The 25131-nt window shown below is 52.1% G+C and overlaps 1 protein-coding gene across 3 annotated transcripts in view; it reads left to right on the top strand.

Moving 5' to 3' along the window:
* Positions 1-24827, top strand: part of SLC28A1 (solute carrier family 28 member 1) — a 44890-nt gene extending 20063 nt beyond the window's left edge. For all 3 annotated transcript variants that reach the window (XM_004763688.3, XM_045067259.1, XM_013062039.2), the window contains 10 exons: positions 8780-8860; positions 10476-10556; positions 13251-13376; positions 18626-18756; positions 19759-19927; positions 20056-20253; positions 22822-22903; positions 23595-23693; positions 23807-23915; positions 24168-24827. In XM_004763688.3, the coding sequence (XP_004763745.1) occupies positions 8780-8860; positions 10476-10556; positions 13251-13376; positions 18626-18756; positions 19759-19927; positions 20056-20253; positions 22822-22903; positions 23595-23693; positions 23807-23915; positions 24168-24240 (1149 nt within the window). In that variant the 3' untranslated portion in view covers positions 24241-24827. The remainder of the gene's footprint in view (positions 1-8779; positions 8861-10475; positions 10557-13250; positions 13377-18625; positions 18757-19758; positions 19928-20055; positions 20254-22821; positions 22904-23594; positions 23694-23806; positions 23916-24167) is intronic.
* The last annotated feature ends 304 nt before the right edge of the window (positions 24828-25131 follow it).

The raw sequence follows: 25131 nt of genomic DNA, 5'->3' as shown, positions 1-25131 counted from the left end.
AGTCTAGGCTGTGCTGGCTGGGTTGGGTGCTTAGCTCCTGACTTAGTCAGTGGTAAGAGACAAAAACACAAATCAAAAGGGCTTAAGTCAAAAAAAGAAACAAAACAGAACTAAAAAAATCAAGATTGATTTCTGTAACTGAGAAGTCCAGGGGTCTCGGACCCTGCCAGATATGGGTACTGGGCGTCACCTGGGACCCACCTGGGCTGTGTCTTGGTTTTGTGTTCTTGGTGTTGGTTTTAGACTTAGTCTCAGGTAGGCTCCCTTGAAGTAGAGGCAAAGAGATACCAGGTTTATGTCCAACCAACTTAGCAACCTTACTTTGCAGGGAGAGAGAGAGAGGGCGCATGCCTGATTTCTGCTAGCTCTAGCAGGGAACCCAGGAGTGGGTTCTTCTTGGCCTGGCTTGGAGTATATGCCATCTTCAGATTATAGCCAGGGAGGATAAATAGCCTGGATCCATCAGATCTGGAGTCCACAGAGGGAGAGTGGAGGGGGGGGGTCTCAAAGTTTTGCTACCAAAAGCAGCAGGGGAAGGGGGACAGGGCCGGCCAAGAAGTCACTGTCCACTACCTTGCTTCTCTCCCAGTCTGGCACTGAAACGATCACCTGCCTGGTCTGCTGCTGTCTCCATCCGTTTTCCAGTGTTTTCTGTGTGCCCTCCCATCTCTTCTCCCTTTCTGGAAGAACATGTGCACATTGCTACTTGTCTGTCTCCCCAGTCACCCTGTACAACCATGGCTTCATCGACTGTCGGGCCGGAAGGGAGCTCATGGGTCTTTGGGCCCCCCTTAACATTACTGATGGCCAAACCACACCCCAGAAAGGAGTGGTCACCTGGGCACAGTCGCCCAGTGAGTTAGGGCAGAGCCGGGGCTAGAACGGGGTGACTGGACTGCCAGCCAAGTGCCAGTTTCTTCTCACCCTGTAAGGTGAAGTCAGGGCCATTGCATCTCCCTTCCAAATACAAAAAGCAACCTTAATGCTGATAATGTTAAATTTAAAACATATTAAATGGTTGCTAAAGACTTGGAGTTTGGATGTTCAGCCAAAAGAGAAAAAAACAAGGGAGGAGAGTTTATCATTAGCCAGACTCAGCGCTTCCCAGCAAACACTAACTGTTTTTTGGCTCCTGGGAAGCCCTGTCCTCTGGCCAAACTCGTGGTTAGTGGATTAGCCAGTGGCCTCCTTTGCTAAGACAGACCAGATCAGCAAGGATTTAAATGTTCCATGGCCATGGAATTCCCTTCTCCACAAGGTTCATTAATCATGACTTTTCACTTGCCCACCCCACCCCCTCCGTGCATTGGGCACACACACACACACACACACACACACACACACAGGCACAAGTACTTGCTAAACCCTGGGGCTAGTCCTCAAGGTGGGAGTGGTTTTGTTGGTGCTGAGTCGAATGGAAGTCTCGAGAGCTCTTCCTTTGCCTTCTTTCCATGGGTCATGGGACCGTGGTCCAAGGCCTTTGGCTCCTGATGGCCTGGGGAAGTCTTCTCTGAGCTCACTCAGATGTTCAGAATCCACGCTGTTTCCTGCTGGGCCACGGGCCAAGCTCATCACTTCTCCAGGAAGCTGAGCCTCAGCCCAGGCCTTCTGGGTCATCCCTCCACCTCCCCTGGCCTGGAGTCCAGCACCCGTCAACGTGGCAGCCTCCTCTTGGCTGTATCATCTTGATTAGTCATCCCACCTTGGCTCCATCTCCCTTCTGGTAATTTCCCACCCACACGGTCACCTCCCCCGAGGCTCCTGCTTCCTTCCTGGGTCTGGTGGACCCGGTCGTGCTTGCTCATTGGTTCCTACGCTATGGCTCCCGCCTCTGGAACATGCACCCACATGCCGAGCTCAGCAGTGCTGCTCACATGTTCTCCCTGAGGAATAGCTGGGGGAAAGAAAAACCAAGGGTTTTCATCTCCCGATGTAGCCTCGGCCATCCCCAGTGGTCGATGGTGCCACATCTGGCCAAAAATAAAATCGACTAAGAAATGGGCTAAAAAGCACCCACTGTGGTTGACCTCAGTGAGCGTGATTCTCGGGGGAGGGAGTGGAAAGTAAGTGGAAACTGGGGTCGGTGCTAGAAGGAAGGAGGTGGGATGACTGGACTGCGAAGAGCTTCTGAGAATCTGGTGTCTGCAAAGGTCGGGGAAGGAGACTCTGACGGGCAGTAGGGTATAAGGGAGCAGTGGTGAGGTCCTTCAGGGCAAGGGGCAGCGGGAGCAAGAGATCAGGAGGCATGTCCACTTTTTGTGACCATGGAGTAAGTGTCCTCTGCCCCTGTAAGGCATTGGGCCATCTCCTTCCCCAGGGGCATCATCTGGCTTTGCGTTACTGTGTGTGTATGTGGTTGGTGTGTGTGTGTGGTTCTCTTTTTTCTTTCCTTTCCTTCATTTTTTTTGAAGTGTAACTGACATAACACCCTATTCATTTCAGGTATATATTACAGAGCTTTGATATTTTTAGACATTATGACATGATCCCCATAATAACTCATCTTAGAAGTCATCCGTCACTGTACAAAGCTATTATGGTACTATCAACTGTATTCCCTAGCTGAGTATTGCAGCCCTGTGACTTATTTACTTTTAGAAATGTTTTTGTTTTATTTATTTATTTTAATTAAGTTCCACATCTAGCGTGGCACCCAACGCGAGGCCCCATCTCACAAACCTGAGATTATGACCTGAGCAGGGACTGATTAGATGAGCCACCCAGGCACCCCTCTTGGTTTTTTTTTTTTTTTTTAAGATTTTTTTTATTTATTTATCAGAGAGCGAGCACAGGCAGACAGAATGGCAGGCAGAGGCAGAGGGAGAAGCAGGCTCTGCTGAGCAAGGAGCCCGATGCGGGACTCGATCCCAGGACGACGGGATCATGACCTGAGCCGAAGGCAGCTGCTTAACCAACTGAGCCACCCAGGCGTCCCCCCTCTTGGTTTTTTTGATAGCCAATCTGACCAGCGTGAGGTGGTCTCTTGTTGTGGTTTCGATTTGCATTTTCCTGCTGACGAGTGATATTGAGCATCTTTTCGTGTGTCTGTTGGCCATCTGGGTGTCTTTGGGAAAGTATCTATTCAGGTTCTCTGCCCATTTTTTAATCAGGTTATTTTGGGAGGGTATTAAGTTAATTATGTAAGTTCTTTATCTGTTTTTTATATTAACACCTTAACAGATAAATGATCAGCAAATATCTTTTCCCATTCAGTAGGTTGCCTTTGTTTTATAGTTGACTTCCTTCATTGTGCAGAAACTTTTTTTTTTAATTTTTAAATTCTTTTAGGAGATTTTATTTATTTGACAGAGATCTCAAGTAGGAGGAAAGGCAGGCTGAGAGAGAGGGAAGCAGGCTCCCCGCTGAACAGAGAGCCCCATGTAGGGCTCTATCCCAGGACCCTTAGATCATGACCTGAGCGGAAGGCAGAGGCTTTAACCCATTGAGCCACCCAGGTGCCCCGTGCAGAAACTTTAATCGGATGTAATCACATTTGTTTATTTTCGCATTAGTTGCCCTTGCCTGAGGGGACCTCTCCAAAAACATCCCTCAGACAGCGGTCAGAGAGCTCACTGCCTCTGTTTTCTCCTAGGGGTTTACACTTTCAGGCCTTACATTCAAGTCTTTAATCCATTTTAGTTTATCTTTGTGTCTGGTGTAAGAAAGTTGTCCGGTTTCATTCTTCTGCATGTGGCTGTCCGTCTTCCCAGCACTATTTGTTGAAGAGACTGTCTTTTTCCCATTGGATATTTTGCCTCCTTGTTGTAGGTTAACTGACCACATAAACATGGGTTTGTTTCTGAGCTCTCTGTTCTATTCCATTGATCCACGTGTCTGTTTTCATGCCAGGACTGTACTGTTGTGACTACTATAGGCTTGTAGTGTAGCTTGAGATCAGGGAACGTGCTACCTCCAGCTCTGTTTTTCTTTCTCAAGATTCCCTTGGCTATTCAGGGTCTTCTGTGGTTCTAGACAAGTTTTTGTATTATTTGTTCTGTTCATGAAAAATGCCATTGGTATTTTGATGGATTGCATAGGATTTGTAGATAATTTGGGGTAGCGTGGGCATTTTGACAATATTAATTCTTCCAATCCATGTGTGTGGGATATCTTTACGTTTATTTGTGTCATCTTTAATTTCTTTCACAAGTGTCTTTTTTTTAAAGATCTTTTATTTATTTGAGAGAGAAAATTTATTTGAGTGAGCACGAGTGGTGGGGGAGGGGCAGAGGCAGAGGGAGAAGTAGACTCCCTATGGAGCAGGGAGCCTGACTCGGACTTGATCCCAGGACCCCGGAATCATGACCTGATTGGAAGGCAGATGCTTAACCGACTGACCCACCCACCCAGTCGACCAGTGTCTTATAATTTTTCTGATAGCTCGTTATTAGTGTATAGGAGCACAACTGATTTATGTGTGTTAAGTTTATATCCTGCAACTTCAGTGATTCATTTAGTAGTTCTAATGATTGTTTGGTGGAGTCTTTAGGGACATTTTAAATATATAGTATCATATTATCTGCAAATAGTGACAGTTTTACCCGTCCTTTCCAGTTTGGATACATTTTGTTTCTTTTTTCTTGACTGATTGCTCTGGCTAGGAGTTCTAGGTCAAATAGAAGTGGTGAGAGCGGACATCCTTGTCTTGCTCCTGATCTTAGAGCAAAAGCTCTCATCCTTCCACCACCAAGGACGATGCAGACTACGGGTGCATCATGTGTGGCCTTTATCATGTCGAGGTACGTTCCTTCCACATCCACTTTGCTGAGAGTTTTTATCAAGCACGGATGTTGGATTTTGTCAGATGCTTTTTCTGCCTCGGTTGAGAGGATCGTGTATTTTTATCCTTTGTTCTATTAATGGGATGTATCACGTTGATTGACTTGCTGATGTTGAACCACTCCTGCTTCCCTAGAATAAATCCCAAATACTGATGGTGTATGATCCTTTTAACATATTGTTGGGTGACTTTGGATTTTGTGGTTTGGGGTTTTTTGTGGATCTGGTGATAGGGCCCTATCTGTGTGCTTAGGCCTTTAGAGCTGGGGGTTTGGAGGTTCAAGCATCAGGAAGAGCAGTGGTTCTCAGACTGTGACCCCCTAGGCCAGCAGCACCAGCAGCATCTGGCAATGCTCATGTCCAGAACCTCAAGCCCACCCTAGACCTTCGGAATCTGAAACTCTGGGGGTGGCACTCAACATTGGCATTTCTAGCGAAATCTCAGTTGATACTGCTGGTTCGGGGACCATACTTTGAGAACCAGTGGCCTAAACCAGCTAGAAGTCCCCCTTCCTTCAGTGATGGGTGAGCCTCAGCACTAGACGGACCAGCTGGCTGTGGTCAGGACTCGCTCTTGGAGGAGATGAATGCTTCTATGGAGACACAGAAATGCGGATCCAGGACCCGCCCCAGGGAAACCACCTCAGGGTCACAGCAGGGCCTCAGCAACCTGCTGGAGACCAGGAAGGGCTCTGTCTTTTGCAGGTATGTGACCTTGGGCAGGTAACCCACATCTCACACTCTCAGTGTGTCCCCTGGGGAAGTGGATTTACATCTACCGCAGCTGGTGTGAGGACAGAAGAGTCACCACACCCTGGCCTAGGCAGGGCTGCGTGTGGACACACAGGAGGGCTGCGTGTACTTCCCCTCCCTGACCACAGCAACACCGGCTTCTGCTGCCTGTCCCCTCTCCTGGCTCCTCACACACGACATAGGCCGCAGAGTTGTTTCCCAGGCTGAGAGATCCATAGGCCTCAGGGACCTTACTGATTATGAAATGTCCCGCGTGAGAAATTTGGAGGCCACCTCTCTTCCATTGCATTTATCTCCCCTCCCAAGACAGTCACCGTGTAATGCAAAACACAGCCTCCCTTTCACCCCAAACTCCACGTCGCACGGGTAGAAAATGTCTCTCGCTTGCTGCCGGGGGAGAGTCCCAAATCTGCAGTTTGGTCCAGCCGGCCCAGGCTCTCTCCGCCCTGATGAGGGCCCTGCCTGCAGGCCTGCCAGGCTGTCGCCGCCGGGCAGTCCCTCTCATGATAAATTGGACAAGCGGTCTAGACACTACGTGATTGTCTCTGTGTCTGGCTGCGAGGGCGGGTGGATGACGTCAGCAGCCTCGTGCTGGGGGCGTGGCCGGCTCGGGGCAGCCAGGGCAGTCACGAGTCACCAGCAGGAGAAGGGCTCCTCCACGCACAGCCTGTGTTCCCTGTGGGATGACATCCCGCTGCAAAGAGGCTGGTGACGGGCTGCGGGGCGGGGGGGGGGTGCGTGGGCCGGTCCAGAGAAAACCGCAGCGTCCGTGTGGGCTGGGGCAGGGGAAACACCTCAGCTGGGGCCTGATTCTTGTCTCCAGTGGAGCTGCCTGGGATAGAGCCTCTGTCTTCCTCTGGGGCCCTTCTGCAGTCCCCATTCATCTTGAACCAGAGCCCGAGTGTGATTCCAAGACTCCCTTTATTAAAAACAAAACAGCTTCTCTTTTGTCCCTCACCTCTCCTCACAGCCTTTTCTCTGCACAGCTGAGCTTCTCGAAAGAGCGGCCTGTTCTTGCTGTCTCCACCAGGGACCCCTGGATTCCTAGCTGTCAAGGGTCCGGGTCACTCCTCACCTTTCTGGAATGCTCGGACGCATCTGGCAGACGTGACCGACTGTCCTGCTTGAAAAGCTGTCCTCAGTGTCCATCACAGCCCTGGCCTGGCCGTCCTCCAACCTCTCTGTTTGTTCTCTGCCCCCTCCCTGTGCCCCTCCTTCCCTCTCCCCCTTCTGTGAGGCTGACCCCAGTGCCCTGTCCTTCCTCAGTGCTCTCCTCCCTCAGGGCGATATCCTCGGGAAATTACATCTGTCCCGTGGCCTCAGTCTATACTCTTGGGCAAATAGGTCCAAACCAGGCCTGGCCCAGACCTTTCCTCTGAGCTCACGACACTCTTATCCACCTGCCCACTCCACACTCCCCTTGCTCTTTGCACAGGCGTCTCAAACCAGCATGTCCAGAACGCCGCTGATGAGCCTCTCCCCAAACCTCCCCTCTGCCCGTGCTCCCCTCCCTTGAGAGGTGTCTCCGTTTACAGAAAATGACAGGAGCAGATGAAAAATTGGAAATACAGAAAAAAGAAACCGCATTTCCCTAGTCCCAGCACACAGAGCAGCTACTTGCTGTTGGCATGTACTGACTTCCAGCCTTTCTACTATGCTTTTAAGATCTAGTTTCTCCACCTAACATTTTAGGGTAAGGATGCACCTGCTATTACCAATTCAGTGTAACTTATTTTAAAATTGTTCGGAGGGTCACCTGGGTGGCTCATTTGGTAAAGTGTCTGCCTTTGGCTCAGGTCCTGATCCGAGGGTCTTGGGATAGAGCCCCATATCAGGCTCCCTGCTCGGTGGGGAGTCTGCTTCCCCCCATCCCTCTGCTGCTCCCCTCCCCGGCTCGTGCATACACGTGTGTGCGCGCGCGCTCGCTCTCTCTCTGTCAAATAAATAGAATCTTTAAAATAAGAAAATATTAAAATGTTAAAAACAACAAAACTGTTTGCAACAACTAACATATTCTTTTTTTTTTTTAAAGATTTTATTTATTTATTTGACAGACAGAGATCCCAAGTAGGCAGAGAGGCAGGCAGAGAGAGAGGAAAGGAAGCAGGCTCCCCGCTGAGCAGAGAGTCCACACAGGGCTCAATCCCAGGACCCTGGGATCATGACCTGAGCTGAAGGCAGAGGCTTTAACCCACTGAGCCACCCAGGTGCCCCTAACATATTCTTAACAGTACAGAAGGGGACATAGTAAAACATAAGTCTGCCTCCCACCTGGACCCCTGCCTCCTGGTTCCCTCCCCAAGGCAACTGCCCACATTTGCATACCCTTTTAATGCTACTTGGTGCCCACACAGCGCCAATCACCCTTCCTGGCCCAGAGACCAGCACCGCGCACACCCTGTTGCCCTGTTGACACCTGCCCCTTTCCCGTTAAAAATGCTGTCTTGGAAATCATTCCCTGATGGCCCGTGGAGAGCCTCATTCCCATTCCCGCCCTCTCCGTGCACTGCTGCCTGGTCAGCCGTCCACTGACAGACGTCTGAGTGGTCGGCAGCTGCGGCTGTTCTCTGTCAGACTGGAGGGGACACGCGCTGGGATGGCGCCAGGCCCCCGGCGAGGAGGGAAGGGGTGTGAGGGCAGTTTTGAAGGAAGAATTGATGAGGCCTGGAGTAGGCAGAGAGGTGACAAGCCTGGTGACAGGGAGGCGGGTGACAGGACTGCAGGTCCGCCGTGACTCTAGTCCTGAGCTCGTTGGTCTTGATGGGGAGGGAATACTAGAGAGATGAGAGGCCTCTCCTTCAGGCCCCAGGCTCAGGAGGGCGGGTAAGCCCAGAGGCCCGGGCCTGGGACTGAGCTCACGCAGGAGCGGGCCAAGGTGCTGGGCCCTGAGCCCGTTCTTTGCTCCCCACAGCAATGCGGGAAATCGGCATTATCCCCACTTTACAGACGAGGGGATAAAAAGTGCAGGACTCGAGTCCTGCTTCCCCACCACGGCGCAGGCCTCCTCTGTGGGCGGGAGGGGACAGGGAGAGACGGCTAGGCCGGTTGGCAGCGGAGAGGACCGAGGTGCCTCCAAAGAGGCCCCATTTGTGACCTCAGGCACTGAATTCGGACCTTGTTCCTCGACCCGGTCAGGTGTCCGCGTGGCAAGGCCTTGGATCAAGTGGGCTGTCTGGGGTCTCCTAGGCCCTGGGTACCCTGCTGGCTTTCTGCCTCTCACCCCGGGACCTGTGCTCTCCCCTGATAGGTTCTGCCCATTGTCATCTTCTTCAGCTGTGTCATGTCCATGCTCTACCACGTGGGCCTCATGCAGTGGGTGATCCAGAAGGTGAGTTCCCAGTGCCATGGGCTGGGCTGTCCCGGGACCACCTACTCATGGGGCTCATGCTCTCCCAGAAGGGCTTGTACCCAGAGCCGAGACTGTTGCTCACTTCCCAGCTCGGAGAGCCTGAACCTTCCCAGAATCGGGCCCCACACCTTCCCAGAATCCTGCTCCCAGCGTCTATACCTGTCACTCAGAGTCTACTGTTAGTCAAACACCTTCCGCAGAGTCTCCTGTCATGATCCTAAGGAGAAATGGCACCAAGTCCAATGTGATCTTTGTGTGAAGAAAGTTTGCAGAATTGAGGCCACTTTGAGAAGAAGGGAAGGAAAAGAAATCATTTGTACTGAGAAGACCTTAAGAGATGGGAGCAGTGGGCCATGTGGGCCAGACTTAGATGGTGTAACAAAGCCTGTGCTTATGTTCATAAAATGTGCAGCACGGAACCAGGATATAGGAGGTGGTACTGGGCAGGCATTGGACCTGGTGATGAGGGCAGGTCTGAGGTTTTAGCCAATTGAGCTCAGGATAATCAGTCGCAGCAGGGGACCGCCAGAAAGGCAAAACCCACTTGCATTATGGTAGGAGTGCCCAGCTCGGGGCAGGAGGGAGGCAGGTCTCTCCAAATCTAGAGCATGTGTTCAGCCAAGGGGCTATGACACCTGAAGCCTCAGGGGCCAGTGATGGGCCTAATGTCATGCCCTCTACAGGATGGTGGCAAGAAGTAGGGCTGGTGAGCTCTGCTGGGCTGGAGAAGAGAAGCGTAGGGCAGGAGGAGGTGAGGGTAGGAGAGCTGTCTCCAAATACCTAGAGAAGAAAGGTTAGGGGAAGGGAAGCCAGGGAGGTTCCTGCAGTGGGAGAGATTCCAGGGAAGCAGACTTCATCTTGATTGAAAGGGAGAACATTCTTTTTTTTTTTTTTTTTTTTAAGATTTTATTTATTTATTTGACAGACACAGATCACAAGTAGGCAGAGAGGCAGGCAGAGAGAGAGGAGGAAGCAGGCTCCCTGCCGAGCAGGTAGCCCAATGGGGGGCTCCATCCCAGGACCGTGAGATCATGACCTGAGTGGAAGGCAGAGGCTTTAACCCACTGAGCCACCCAGGTCCCCAAAAGGGAGAACTTTCTAATACAATGTTTCCCAAAGGCTTCTTCACAAGACTCCAGCTCCATAGTGGGTTAACACATGTTACTAGGTAAAGGGATCCCACGGTCAAATACTTCTGTGAGGCTGGGGTAGACAAATTTGAACAAGTTTTTGTGCAGGACTTCTCAGAGCCTTTACTAACCTGGTATGTATTTGATAACCTCCAAGATGTGCAAGTACAGCAATTCTCAAGTACATTGGGCCACGGAATGCTTTTGTATAGAGACAGAGAACATGCATTTTAGAAGTGTTACTGTAGTGATTAGAGCTATCCTAAGGTGAAGTGGGGGGGGGGCTTCGGAAATGGTAAGCCCCCATGAGTGGAGGTGTGGAGGGAGAAATGGAGGAGAGGGTTTCCTACGCTGGGCTGGAAGTCAGAAGGAAGACTTATTAGGTGTGTCCACCTCACTCCTGACTCTCTCCTACTCGGGTCTGCGAGTGCCCGCCCGCCCACAAAGAGTGCTCTGCCTCCTAGATCAGCTGGCTGATGCAGGCCACCATGGGCACCACGGCCACGGAGACCCTGAGTGTGGCTGGAAACATCTTTGTAAGCCAGGTGGGTACTGCAGCCCCCTGCCCTCTTGGTCAGCGGCAGCATCCCCAGGGAAGGTGGGTGCCCTGGGTCCCCGGAGCTAGATTCAGTCAGTGGAAGAGGCTCTCAGACCTTCTCCCAGGGTCACCAAAGGCCACTGCCCTGGGGATTCTCCGTCTGGGGAGGCGCTCTTTCCCTGGGTCGCACCGGGGAGGATGGCCTCTATCTGGCACCTTCTACCACTCTAGGCCGCGGAGGTCTTCATCAGCTCAGAGACTCACAAATCGTATAGGTGGCATCCACCTTCCTCCCTTCCAGCAGAAAAAGGCTTGAGGGTGGGAACAGCTTGCCAGGACCCCGCAATGTAAGTCAGGACTTAGAACCCAGCTGCAGCCTTCCTGGGCAGCATTCCTTACAGGACATCATTTTGTCTTCTTTTCTCCCCTTTCTTTCTGAAATGCATTTTCCAAAGTAAGTGTGACTCTGAAAGCACCTGTCAGTCCCGAGCCCCTTTCAGAAGGCCCAACCCTCCTGAGGGTGAGACCCCAGAGCCGGTTCCAGGGACCCAGCCCATTGGACCAACTTTGGAGTCACCAAAAGACATACTTGCCACAGAATGCCATGTTTGAGTCTTTTGGCTGTAGTACCGGTGTGTTGATTTCAAAGGTTTTTTAAAACCCTGTAAGGACAGATGTGCTCCTGTTTCAAATCTCTTCAAAAAAAATTTTTTTTTAAGATTCTATTTATTTCTTTGACAGACAGAGATCACAAGTAGGCAGAGAGGCAGGCAGAGAGAGAGAGAGAGGAGGAAGCAGGCTCCCCGCTGAGCAGAGAGCCCGATTCAAGGCTCCATCCCAGGACCCTAGGATCATGACCTGAGCCGAAGGCAGAGGCTTTAACCCATTGAGCCACCCAGACGCACCCCCCCCTTTAAAATGTTTAAAATGAAGCAAAAATGAAAGAAATACGGAAACACAAAAGCAATTATTTAAATGAAATGTGGCAAATGTGCTCCATGGTTTTTGCTGACAAAATACAAGTTTTCAGGTGAATGGGTTTTGGGCGATGTGGCCGTCTTCTCAGGGCACACTCTGTCCTATAAGCCCCGTGGTTTAACTACTTCAATGTCACCCAGACCCAGCTCCAGTCTGACCCACCCAACTGCCCCTTGACCTTCCACTTAGATACCTAAAGTGCATCTCAAATTCACCACACTAAGTCCAAGTAGGCAGAACCCTGATTCCCGGGGCGTCTGGGTGGCTCAGTGGGTTGAGCCGCTGCCTTCGGCTCGGGTCATGATCTCGGGGTCCTGGGATCGAGTCCCGCATCGGGCTCTCTGCTCAGCGGGGAGCCTGCTTCTCTCTCTCTCTCTCTACCTGCCTCTCCATCTACTTGTGATCTCTCTCTGTCAAATAAATAAATAAAATCTTTAAAAAAAAAAAAAAAAAGAACCCTGATTCCCTCCTCAACACAGCTGCACACTTCCAAGCCTTTTCCTTCTCAGGAAAGGGTACCAGCATCTTCCACAAAGTTGTTCAGACAAAACTCAAGGAGTCTTCCTTCCTTCCTCAGCTTCCCAAGCTTCCAGAAGCCTCTGGCCCATTGGCAAATCCTGCCAGCTCGCCCCCAGACCCTGCCCCAGCCCTGCCCCACTGTCTCTGTCCTTCACCACTGGCTGCCCTCGTCTCTCCCACTAGACAAAGAATCCCTCCTACTCTACCTGTTTCCATTCCTGCCGCTACCCTTTGTCCTTCACGCACATGATAGAGCGACCCTTTAAAAACAGGAGCCAGACCATGCAACCCTGGCTTGCTCCCCTGCCCCTCCCCGCTCCCTGCCCCAGGGCCCTGGCTGTTCACTCCACCTGCAACGCTGTGCTACCAAACCCAGCTGATGGCACCTGTGGTCTCAGCTCTGATGTCATCTCCTTGGGATGGCCTTTGCTTGTTACTCAATTCTAAATACTCTGCACCCACTAGGCATTCGCCCGCACGTATCTCCGTAGCTTTTAGCATCGTCTATGAGACACTGTTTATCTCCTAGTTTCCTTGTTGGGTGTCCATTTCTTCCCATAGCCCACACTCCTCACTACTCCCAGGATAAAAGCTCCACGCGGTCAGGGCTCTATCTTGTTTAATCCCCATCCCTATTCTATGGAACAGTCTGGAACATAGGAGGTGCTCAGTAAGTGTTTATTAAGTGACTACATGAAGGACTCCAGGCTTCCCCAGATGCCCTGCGGTAAACACCACCAAATGCCCATCTCCTTTCTTTCTGGCAAACCCTATGGCTTCTTTAAAAGCTCGGGCCTGGAGTTCCGTCTGCTTCTGGCCCCTTGCATGAACAGAGGTAATTCTCTGAATCTGTCTGATTCTCTGAGTGCTCTCCTGGGAAAGGGGGATGACTACTTCTTTCTCAGAAGGTCATGAGTGACGCATGTAAGGTGCTTGTGGGATGCCAGGACCTAGTGGGCACTTGACCCAAGGGAGCAAACCAGGCCAAGAGGAAGGGCTGGGGGTCCTTCTAGAGAGCAAGGCCAATGCCGAGGTCCAGGGAGGCCCAGCCAAGCACAAACTATGGCCCCAACCCCGTCTCTGCCGCTGGGATCCCCAGGACCCACTGTGATGTCCCCACTCCCGGGGGGCAGAGGGAGGAGACACCCTGGGGTCCACACTGGCCTGGCCAGCTCTGGCTGTCTGACATCTCTCCTGTTTGCAGACCGAGGCTCCTCTGCTCATCCGGCCCTACCTGGCCGACATGACCCTCTCTGAGATCCACGCGGTCATGACCGGAGGCTACGCCACCATTGCCGGCAGCCTGCTGGGCGCCTACATCTCTTTTGGGGTATGTCGAGCTCTCCCTTTGCTTGCTGAAAACCTCAAGAACCTGAAACCTTCCTGGGTGGGAGCCCCACACTGCCCATGGCCAGAGCAACCTAGAGTCTTCTCTCATGGGCTGTGTCCAGAACCCGGGCTGCTGTGATGCCCCTGAATGAAAGTGGGCCAGGTGGGCTGGATCCTTCCAACTTCTCACGTGGCCATGGGGGGCAAGAGGTCCCAGTGTTCCTCCTACTGAGCACACTCACGTACCAGGCAAAGTGCTAGGTATCTTGACATCCCCATTTTACAGATGAGGAAGTTGAGGCCCAGAGACTAGGTGGGATGCCTCAGCCGGGATTCGAACCCACATCTGACTCTAAGACTCCTATACACGGTCCCTCACCTGGGCTGTCCCTGGAGATCTGTCCTACTCCCCCTGCCCTCTTCCCCACACCCTTGCTGGGCGCAAGTCCCTCATCTGCCCTTAAATTATTGCTTGTGCAGCTTTTGAGAGCAATGCATTTCTAGGTCAAATTCCAATGGTGTGACTCGAGCCCTCACCCCAGTCCCCATCCTGCGTGGCGAGCAGGCATGCATCTTTCCATACGTCCCTTACCAAGTGCCTGGTAATAGCCTCCTACATTTGTCCAACACTCTGTACTTCTTTGAGCTTTCACATGCAAATCTTTAAAGATCTTCATGTTTTTCTTAACCATCAAAGAAATTCTTGCTTCTTGCAGAAGCGAAGAAAGTAAAAAAAAAACTTCAAACCCACTTCTCAAGAGAACTGCTTTTACTAGATTAGAAGATTCCAGCAGCAGTTTGACTGGGAGCTTGTTAGAAATGCAAATTCTTGGGCCCCAGCCCAGACCTGCTGAATGAGAAACCCTGGGAATGGGGCTGCCATCCCGTATTATTACAAGCCTTCCAGATGACTCTAGTGCTCAATTTGAGAACCACTGACTTAAAATTCATCATTCCAGATCGGTCTGTGTCATCATTTAAGTATCTATACCTGAATATGCATATACTTGCTTTTTTTTTTTTTTTTTGGCTAAAAATGAGGTAATTCTACCCATGCTTTTCTGCAGTTTGATATTTTCTTGCAAAATCTGAGCATGATATGAAATCCAGAAGTATAAGGGAAAAGGCTGACAGAGCTACTAATAAAAATGAAAGGTGTCTGTATGGTGAAAGTCACAATGTTTAAAAAGTTTAAATGATTGATTAGGTGAAAATAATTCATAAATCATGAAAAGATCTTCCAGCTCACTGATGGACAAAGAAATTAAAACAATAGTAACCTCTGTTTCTTCTGGAAGATGTGTAGCATTTTATATGCCTCTACTTAAAAAAAAAAAAAAAAAACAAAAAAAAAAACCTTGATTTGCCAGAGAAAGAGGGAGCACAGGCAGGGGGAGCAGCAGGCAGAGGTAGAAGCAGACTCCCCACAGGGAGCCTGACTCGGGGCTCGGGCTCGATTCCAGGATGCTGAGGTCTGGACCTGAGCTGAAGGCAGACCCTCAGCAGACTGAGCCACCGAGAAATTCTTTATGTGCTTCTAACTGGCAAGACTATGGGACACTCTTAACAGGAGTGTAATTTGCTGTCACCTTTGGGAGAACATCTGTCAGTTCAAATACTCCTTCCCGGGTGCCTGGGTGGCTCAGTCAGTTAAGCGCCAACCTTGGGCTCAGGTCATGATCACGGGGTCCTGGGATGGGGGTCCCTGCTTGTTGGGGAGTCTGCTTCTCCCTCTCTCTTTGCTCCTCTCCCTCTGCCCCTCCCTGCTCCTGCTCTCTCGTGCTCTCTCTCTTTCAAATAAATAATTAAAATATTTTTAAAGATACTCTTTCCCTTTCATCCGGTTAGGACTATTATGATACAGAAATATTTTCATAAGCGGTTGAAAAATGCCAAATGCCAACATTATTTGTAATAACCAATAACCCCCCCCCCCAAAAAAAAGGGAAGGAAAGAAAGAAAGAGCTACAGCCTAAGTGTCGTCCCTGTCATGTGCTGGGCCTCCTGGTGCCCATGCAGGGGTGTGTGTGTGTGTGTGTGTGTGTGTGTGTAGGTGGAATGCTAGAATGACCCACCCTGTCCCCTCCTCTGGTCCCAGATTTCCCCTGTCTTTCTCATCTCCGTTCTTCCGATTGGGCAGGGCAATGGGCCAACCTGCCCTCAGGGCACAGGGGCCACAGAGGCCACACACACACACACACACACACACACACACCCCAGCAGAGCAGCGGCTGTGGGACTTTCCCAAAAGTCCCCCTGTGCTCTGGGGTTTGGTCTTCTGGGCTTGGCCCTCTTCCAGACCAGAATCTTAGAAATCGTCTGGTTCCCACTTGTATCACCGAGGCCCAGGAGAGCCCCCCTACCCTGAACTGATTTTGGAAGGAATTGGATGTTTCAAAAATGGAAACCCACAACTTCGTTTCTGAAACTTTTGTCATGGCAGCATGTTGTGGGGGGGGTGGTCAGCAAAAGAAGGGCATTCTTCCCACCGTGGGAGCCTTGCTGCCCTGACCGGTCCACTTCCCTTTAGCTCAACAGAATGTGCAGAGGCCGCCAGATCTCCTGCACAGGCCCGGGTAGGAGGCCCCAGCCCCGCCCCTAGCTGGCCCAGGTGGAAAGTGCCCCCCAGACCTTCCTTTCCTCCTTCCCTCCTGGCTCTGGAAGGGCCTCTAGTATGGTATAAGAGAAGCTCTCTTCTGCCCCCACCTGGCTCTTGGCTGCCACTGCAGCAGCCCCAGGGCGGACCCCCCCCCCCCCACACCACAGCAGGGACCTTACACACACACACCGCCCCCCCTTTCTCTCCCACCCCCAGGCAAATCCTCACTGTTTCTTTGACTCTGCCCTCAGCCCCTGAATTCCAGAAGGATCCCTCTCGCACACTCTTCCTTTCTCTCCCTTGCTATCCGAAACCCTGACCACTAGCCACACGTGGATACTGAGCTGCGAAATGTGGCTGGTCTGAGGTGAGGTGTGCTGTGAGACTTCATGCAGGACAAACGGATATATTTTATGGATAAGTTTTATATTGATTGTGTGAAGGGAAAGATAGTTTTAGATATGTTGGGTTTAGTAAAATGCGTTACCGAAAATAATTTTACCTGTTTCTCTTTACTTTTTTAATTGGCTACTAGAGAATTTAAAATCACAGACGTGGTTCTCATTGTATTTGTATTGGACGACACTGCTCTGAGGTCCCAGGGCTCCCTTGACTGAATTCTTTCATTGTGATCTTTTCATACATCTCCCTTTTCTTTTCTTTTCTTGTTTTTGTTTTTTTTTTAAGGGTTTTTCTTTATTTATTTATTTGTCAGAGAGAAAGAGAGCTCAAGCAGCGTGAGGGGCCGAGGGAGAAGCCATATGGGATTCGATCCCAGGACCCTGAGATCATGACCTGAGCCAAAGGCAGAGGCTTAACCTACTGAGCCATCCAGGTGCCCCAGTAAAGTTATTTTTGATGGAGGGCTCATACCCTCTCTCCCTCTCCACATAGGACACCTTTGGGTAGAGAAGAGAAAGCTTTGAGCAGAAGTAGGCCCTGGGATTCTGGAACAGGTGTTCCTGACGGGTTGCCTGCCGGCAGGACTGGAAATGTCACAGCCTGAGATGTCGCTGGCAGTGGGGAATCCGTGTGTGGACTGACCCAGTGCCCCAGGGAGGCCAGCTGGGGCAGAACTCAGCCCTTTCCAAGCTGAAATGACCAGCCGGAGCCCTTGAGGCTCTGGCCAGGCCTGGCCCACTCAGTTTCCAGGAATGTGACACCGGTAGGATGTGTACCCTGCTCAGGCTGGCAAGGAAGAGATGACCTCCAAAGCGCAGTAGGGAGAGGGTCCTGGCTGCTGGAGGGGAAAGCCCTAGATTCCGGTTTGGCACAGTCCCCATGGGATCTGGGCAGCCCCGTGGAGGCTGGTGATGTTCCAAAGCCCAGCCTGGAACGCGGAGAGAAGACCGCTGCCCCGAGGCTGGTCTCTTCCTGCAAAGAGCGGGCCCTGCACAGCCAGGGCCTAGGACAGGTGTGCAGGAGGTGGGCGTTGGTGCTGATACTTGGGTTAAGGGGTTTCTACTCCCCACTGAAAATAAATGAAGGGGGTTTAGAAGAACAGGAAGGAAGAGCCCCTGGGTGGTTCAGTCGGTTAAATGTCCGACTCTTGATGTCGGCTCAGGTCATGACCTCACACGGAGCCTCCCCGTGGCGGCTTGACAATGCTTAGCCGTTCCCTTGAGTTAGATGTTTGGGTTGGTTCTGGTTTTTCCACTTGGTAAATAATACAGTGTTGGAAAAACATCCCATGCATCTCTGGAGCGGAAAACAGGGAAGCAGGGGCTGGGGGGCTCACTCAGTTCAGCATCCGCCTCTGGGTCAGCTCATGATCTTGGGGTCCTGGGACTGAGCCCCATAGCAGGTTCCCTGCGCAGCAGGAAGTCTATTTCTCCATCTCCCTCTGCCCCTCCCCCCCAGCTCTTGCTCTCTCTCTCCAATAAATAAAGAAAACCTTAAAACACACACATACACTCACAGGAAAGGGAAGGGTTTGAGGCCAGAGTGAGGATAATAGCTCAGGAAGGACAAATCCCTGAGGCTCAGGTTGCTGGGCCATCGTGCTGGGCAGGAATTCCGTAGCGTGTCTCCTGTGGACAGACCCAGGGCCAAAGGGGGGCCACTTTGGTAGCTCTCTGACCACAGCAGTGGGTGTGACACGCTGCCTCGAAATGGTAAGCTCCCTTCCCAGTAAGTATTCAAGACAAGAATCCTATAGAGGAAGGACATTCCTCTATCATGAGGTCAAATTAGGTCACAGTTTGGATCCATCCCAACTCCTGTCCTCTGAGCTTTGTCTGAAACCCTCACAAAGCCTTCAGGCGATGGTGGACCAACCTTCAGATGAGTGCCCCAAGGGGGACAGCCCAGAAGGGAAGGAAGAACTCTGAACTTGGAACCAAAAGACATGAAGTTTCTAATTCCTTCTCTGTCTTCCTTCTGGGCAGGTCACATTTAGTGTTGGGGAGACCCCTCAGTTTCCTTGTCCAGACAGTGGGCGAACACTACTTGCTTGGCTCCACTGATGGAAGTCCTGCAGGGAACTAGCATGTTCCGAGAATACAGCCAGAAAAGTGTCCCTACTGTCACCACTGATGACAGCAGTACTGCCAGGATGACCCAATGAGGCAGAGCATCTGTGCACCCAGCTGCCCTGGGCTGCACTCCTGTCTCTCTCTGTCTCCCAGTAAGCCTCACTCCCAACCCTGCAGATCGATGCGGCCTCCCTGATTGCTGCCTCCGTGATGGCCGCCCCTTGTGCCTTGGCCCTCTCCAAGCTGGTCTACCCGGAGGTGGAGGAGTCCAAGTTTAAGGGCACGGAAGGGGTGAAACTGACTGCAGGGTGAGCACTGCGGGAGGGTGGCCTGGGGGGTGGTACGGGGGGCATGCCACGGTGTGGGGGGGAGAGGGAGGGAGGAGGAAGGTTCTGGGGGAGAGAGAGGAGGTTCTGGGAGAGGGGGAGGAGGGAGGGAGGGACAGCAGTGTCTGGTTCTCTCAGCCCAGCCCCAGGCCCTCTCCTTGTTCACAGCCCGGCTTGTGGCTTCACTCACAAAACACTTGGACTCTGTTCCTGCATCTTAACTTCCTGGCTGCGACCAGAGGGAAAGGACCAGCAGGTCCCATGGGAGAGCAGCCTGGTGGTGTGTGTGCTGGGGAGCATCCTGGAAAGCCCCCCCCAACCTGTTCCCCTTGCCTTGAGCCCCCCGACCAGGGGGACCACATACAGACTCAGCACCTCCCTGATTTCCCTCCCCTGCTAACACCTCTCATCACAGCCCAGCAACCACTGCGTAACATGGACTTTGTTAAAATTGTTGAGAAGGCCCTTTTGACCAGTGTGCTTGGGGACACGGCGGGCAGGTCTAGAGCAGTGCTGCCCCATGGAACTAGAGTGTGGGCCCCATCTGGAATGCTAAAGGCAAAAGAAACAAGTGATTTTAATAATATATTTAATAACATTTAATAACATAATCCAGTGTGTCTAAAATACTGTCATTTCGACATGTAATCAATATAAAACATTATTAATGAGCTATTTCATGGTTTGTTTGGGGATTTTTTCTGTCCTGAATCTCTGAAATCTTGTCTGTGTTTAGGCTTACAACACACCTCTGTGTTGACCAGCCTCCTTTCAAGTTCTCCAAAGCCCTAAGTGGCTGCTGGCAGTCCGGGCCTTTCCCTAGTGCTCGGACCAGCCCCTTCCTCCCCGCCGGGGTCTCAAAAACAAAACAAGGTCCCTCAGCTCCGAAATACTTTGTCCAGTTCCTCTCAGAGCCTACAGGATGAGGAGCCCCGCTGTGTGTGGGGACAGGCCCATCATGGTGGTTCTTGGTCCCCCAAACAGAGATGCTCAGAACCTCTTGGAAGCCGCCAGCAGCGGGGCCGCCATCTCCGTGAAGCTGGTTGGGAACATCGGAGCTAACCTGATTGCCTTCCTGGCGTTGTTGGCCTTCGTCAACGCGGCCCTCTCCTGGCTGGGAGCCATGGTGGGTGCCCAGGAGCTCAGCTTCCAGGTACCGCTTGGCTGCCCGCTTGGCCTGCAAGGGGCAGCCCAGGGCCGGGAGGGGGGCGGCCCTGAGGGACACCCGGCAGAGGCCCAGCCAGCCCTGGTCCCAGCAGCTGCCCTTGCCTTGTGTCTCAGCTCATCTGCTCCTACGCCCTGAGGCCCGTGGCCTTCTTGATGGGGGTGGCCTGGGAGGACTGCCCGGTGGTGGCAGAGCTGCTGGGGACCAAGCTGTTCCTGAACGAGTTCGTGGCCTACCAGGAACTGGCCCAGTACAAGCAGCGCCGCCTCGCGGGAGCAGAGGAGTGGGTCGGCACCAAGAAGCAGTGGATCTCCGTGAGTGTCCGGGCACCTCCCTGTGGCGGGGGCGTGATGCTGCTGCTCCCGGGCCCCGGGCAACAGCTGTCCCAGCTCCTGGACAGGCAGAGGACACCCGGAGGTGGTACCCAGCCGCCCAGTCCTAGTGCCCTGAGCGACAAGATGGCCTTGGGCTTTGCTGCCTCCTTCCGGAAGCCTCTTAGGAGGCTTCCGCCCTGTGTTGGAGCCGGCTTTTCCCACCCCAACTGTTAGAGGACAGAAACATCATTTCTGACAGATGCATTCTGACATATTTAACCAACCCCTTGCTGTTGGGCCCCTTGGGTTAATGGTCTCGTTTGGTGATTTTACGCAGTGCTAAAAGGAAGAGCTCTGTGCACCGAACTTCTCCCTCCTCTCAGCTCATTTCCTCCAGAGCTTTCCCAGATGTGGGACAACTGGACTGAATCATGTGGCATGAACCCTTCTGTGGTCGCTCCCAGTAACTTTCCCAAAGGGTGGCACCGACGGAAACCGCCCCCAGCTGGGCTGCAAGCTCTGATTTTACCGCACACCAAACAGCACCGAGCAGCCTCCTTAAAAAAAGTTGTGCTTACTTTAACAGGCAAATAATAGCTCATTGCTTTAATTTGCATCTCTGCAAGCACTTCGAAGGGGAAATATTTTTTCTTGTCTTTTAAATTATGATTTAATTTGTAAGGGAATGGAGCCTTCCGTTTAGTGAGACCACAAGCACAGATCTCCGCTTCCTCCTTATCCTTAACCCCTGTCCCCGTCTCTCTAGAGATAGTGGATGCGCTGCTCCTTTAGAACCTTTTTTTAGGAGCTTTGTTCCTCTAGCAAGTACTGGTTGAGACTGCTAGGGTACCAGGCACTCTGCTAGGCACCAGAAATTTAAAAAGGGGAAGTAGACAGATGTGGTCCTATTGTCATGGAATGTACATCTGGTGAAAAGCCCAAGGAAGCGAAGCAAAAAAAAGTAAACCACAATTTGAATGAAGTTCTACAAAGGAAACAAGAGGAGAAAACAGAAGGGTCTTCCTTGGCTGGGCTGGTCAGAAAAGCCCCCCCAAGGGTATAGCATTTAGGCCCAGACTTGGAGAGAGGCGAAGGGGCCAGGTAAAACTGGGAAGAGCATTCCAGACAAAGAAAAGACATGTGCAAAGGCCCTGGGGTTAAAAAGCATTTGTTTGGAGAACCGAAAGGAGAGAAGCACAGTTAGAGCAGGTGGTAATTGTAGCAGAGGTGGGCCGAGGAGCAGCAGAAAGTTCCTGAAGATTTGACATTTTACATTTTAAGATTCCACGAGCTGCTGTAGAGAGGGGTGATGGTAGGTGAGCAAGCAGGATGCAGGAGCCTTAATATTTTTCCATCCATTTGTGTAAACTCTTTATGTTACAAAGACATTAACCTTTTTCCATTTTATTTTATATGTATATATTTCCTAGTTTTTTCCCCCCTTATTTTTGCATTTGGGGATTTTTTCTTTTAACAGATTTTACACCAAAACTTTTCCTTTGTGATTTCTACTATAATTTCTAAACTTAGAAAGTTATCTCCATTCCAAAAATCTGGTAGGTGTTCTATTCCTGAGACAATGTAGTGAAATACCTAAAATCGTGAGTTTTGCAGCCAGACGGAAGTGAATTCCAGTTCTGACAGAGCCACCTTCTGGCTGTTTGAACTTCCCCAGTTACTTAAACTCTCTGAGTCTCAGTTTGCTCCTCTCCAAAATGAAAGTAATAATGCTACCTTGTAAGGACCATTATCATTTCCCTATATTTTCTATTATTTGCTGTTTAAGATATCCGTATATATCTGCTTCAGTGCTCTAGAATTGATTTTTTTTTAATATGGTGTGAGGTATGATCTAAGCTTTTTTTTTTTTTTTTTTTTTTTAAATTCCAAATCATTCCATTTGGCTCTTAACACCTCTTTCTGGGACATTAGATAACTGTTTCATTGGGAGGGGAAGGAGAATTACTTTGCTTAAATTCTGGTACTCCCCCCACACTGTGTGACCCCTACAACAGCCCTTCAGACAGGTGCTGTCATTCCCATGCTGCAGACAGAGCCAGCAAATCGTCAAGAGGCTACTGACTTGCTCAGTGTGGTCATAGGTGGGGACACGCGTAGAGCCCAGCCGGCTGGGCTCTCAGGGCCTCACTGTCTTCGGAAGCTACACTCCTTCCTCTCTCAGCCTGAAAGCACCTGCAGGAAGACAAACTCTTGTCTACAGGATTCGGAAAGCCAATTCACCAAGTGCCCCCGGGGCCCAGGACATAGTAGGGCCAAAGCCACAGGGCATGGCTACCCTGAATCGGACCCCGAAGGGCTGGCAATTAAGGGAACTAAAGGGCATGGGAAGGGGGCTATTTCTCAGGCAGTACGGCCTGAACGGACCTAGAGGCCAGTTTGCAAGGCCTGGGATTGGGGGTTGGCAAGCACTGTGGGCCGCAAAGATCAAAGACACACAGGGGTGGATGCAAGTAGGGCAGGGAGTCAGGGTGGGAGTCAGGGTGCTGTGGGGGTGTCCGGCCCCATGCGAGGGGCAAGGCCATCCTCACTGCTCTTCTGTTTTCTCAGGTCAGAGCAGAAATCCTCACGACCTTCGCCCTCTGTGGATTTGCCAACTTCAGTTCCATTGGGATCATGCTGGGAGGCCTGAGTGAGTCCTGGGGGCCTCCCGAGCACCCTGGGCGGTCGGGGCCCTGGCTCTGAGACAGCCTTCTGGGGGATCGTTAGGTCTCAGTCCTCCTGTGTGTCCAGGGTGGGGCCTGAGCAAGATGGTTGTGGAGGCTCCTCCCAGTCCCAGGAGACCTTTGTGGCCCCGGGACACCCCAGGGATTAGCACCTGGCTCAGGAGTCTGGGGAGGGAGGGAAGGTGCTGGGCTGGCCTGTCCCCTGAGGCTTTGGCCTGCCGGTTCCCATGGTTCCCATACCCGTGGTGGACAGGCAGCCTCGGTGAGACCTAGGGAGAGCCCTGCACGGTTCTGAGCAGCTCCACTCCTCACTGATCCCCTGCCCGGTGGTGTAACCATGCCATTTTACAGGGAAGGAAACTGGTCATGGAGAAGGGAAGTCATGGCCCCAGTCACTCAGCTCCTAGTGGCTGAGCCTGCATTGACTCCCAGCTCTGCCTGACCGAAAACTACATCTGCCTCTGATGTTGGCCGGTGTGGGGTGCTACCTGGGGGCCCAAGTCAGGCCAAGGAGGACTCCCGAACCCCATAGGCGGTCAGGAGGACGACATCTATCCCTCCGGCTGCCCAGAAGGGGAAAGGGAGCCAGCAGAGGCATCCAGAGGTGCAGACTGTGGGCCGAGGGCTTCCTGGCCCTCAACACCCATTTCCTCGCAGCCTCCATGGCTCCCCAGCGGAAGAGCGACTTCTCCCAGATAGTACTCCGGGCGCTCTGCACGGGGACCTGTGTGTCCCTGGTGAATGCCTGCGTGGCAGGTGAGTGCTGGTCTGTCCAGGGTGGGACACCGGGGCTCCAGCTCTCTGGAAGTTCCCGGCAGGAGTGGGGGTGGGGGGACAGACCCTGCCCACCAGCTGTCTTCCCTGCCCAGGGATCCTCTATGTGCCCCGGGGGGCGGCCGACTGCATGACCCTCCTGAACACAACCATCGGCAGCAGCAGCTTTGAGGTGTACCAGTGCTGCCGTGAGGCCTTCCAGAGGTGAGGCCTGGGCTGGGGGCTCTGGGGCCCTGACAGTGACGGGGTGCAGAGAGCCCAAGTGCCTCGGGGGTGCCTCTGGCTCTGGGGCGAGGTGTAGGAAGGCTCAGGCCGTGGCTGATGTGGGGCTTGAAGAGCGGACTTGGAGAGGAAGGGTGGACCAGAGGCATGAAGCAACTTTCCCAGGGTTGCACAGCCCTTTGTGGCCAGACGAGCCAGGCCTGGAGCCAAACCACAGCCTTTGCTTCTTTGCAGCCCCAGCCCAGCGGTCAGCCAAGAGGCCCTGGACGTCTGCTGCCGATTCTACAACGACACGATCTGCGTGTAGCGGGGACAGCCTGTTTTTGGCCTCCTGGGGGCTACTCTTCCCCATGACACGGCTGTCCCCACCTTTCTCTCTCCAGGACCCCCCTGGTGGAGGCCACGGGGCTGAGACTCCTCTGGGTCACATGGTTGGGAAGGAAGGATGGGGCGAGCGGGCTGGGACTGGGTGGTGTGGACATAGTGGTGGCTGCCCCCGGTCTTTGCCCCCTTCCTGCTCCCTCCCGAAATGCGAGTTCTCAGGGTCACCTCTGCCTCCTCTTCTCTCCCCTCCATATGCAAACAGCACCCTGGTAGTCTCTGTCTCCCCACTGTGCGTCTCTCCCATGCACCCTTCCCTCCAGGTATGGGGTCCGTCACCCTGAGCTTTGCACCCTCCCTCCTCTCACACTGGAATCTTCTGTGGCTTGCCCGGGCAGACGGGTTCTCCTGGGAACCCCTTCCTTTCTTTCAGAGGCTCCCCTGCTGCCTTTGCCCTAAGCATTCCCAAACTGGTGTCCGTGGAACACTGCCCCATGAGGTGTTCAGAAGGTTCCATGACACACCAGGCTTGGAAAACACCGGGCTAAATAAAGCTAGATGGGTTTTTCTTTAGGGTTTGTCTTTGTTTTACAGTGGACTCCCCAGTCTTGATCAAGATGTGATAGGAGACGTTTTCCAATTTTTTTTTTAACTCTAAGAACCTTTTGGACAGGAGCATCTCTTAGGGATCCCATGGAACACAATTAAATAGTGATTAATGTTCGACCTGCTTTACATAATCATGACCCTCTCAACTGTTTATGTGGTACTATGTGCCAGGTACTGTTCTGGGTGCTTCGTACATTCTCCGTCAACCTTAACAACAGCCTTAGGAAGTCAGGTACTATTATTATCCCTGGTTGAGGAATCAGAGGCC

The sequence above is a fragment of the Mustela putorius genome, unplaced genomic scaffold (assembly GCF_011764305.1).
Source record: "Mustela putorius furo isolate JIRA1106 unplaced genomic scaffold, ASM1176430v1.1 tig00003875_pilon_pilon_pilon, whole genome shotgun sequence".
Lineage (NCBI taxonomy): Eukaryota > Metazoa > Chordata > Mammalia > Carnivora > Mustelidae > Mustela > Mustela putorius.
This window is presented reverse-complemented; position numbering and strand designations above follow the sequence as displayed.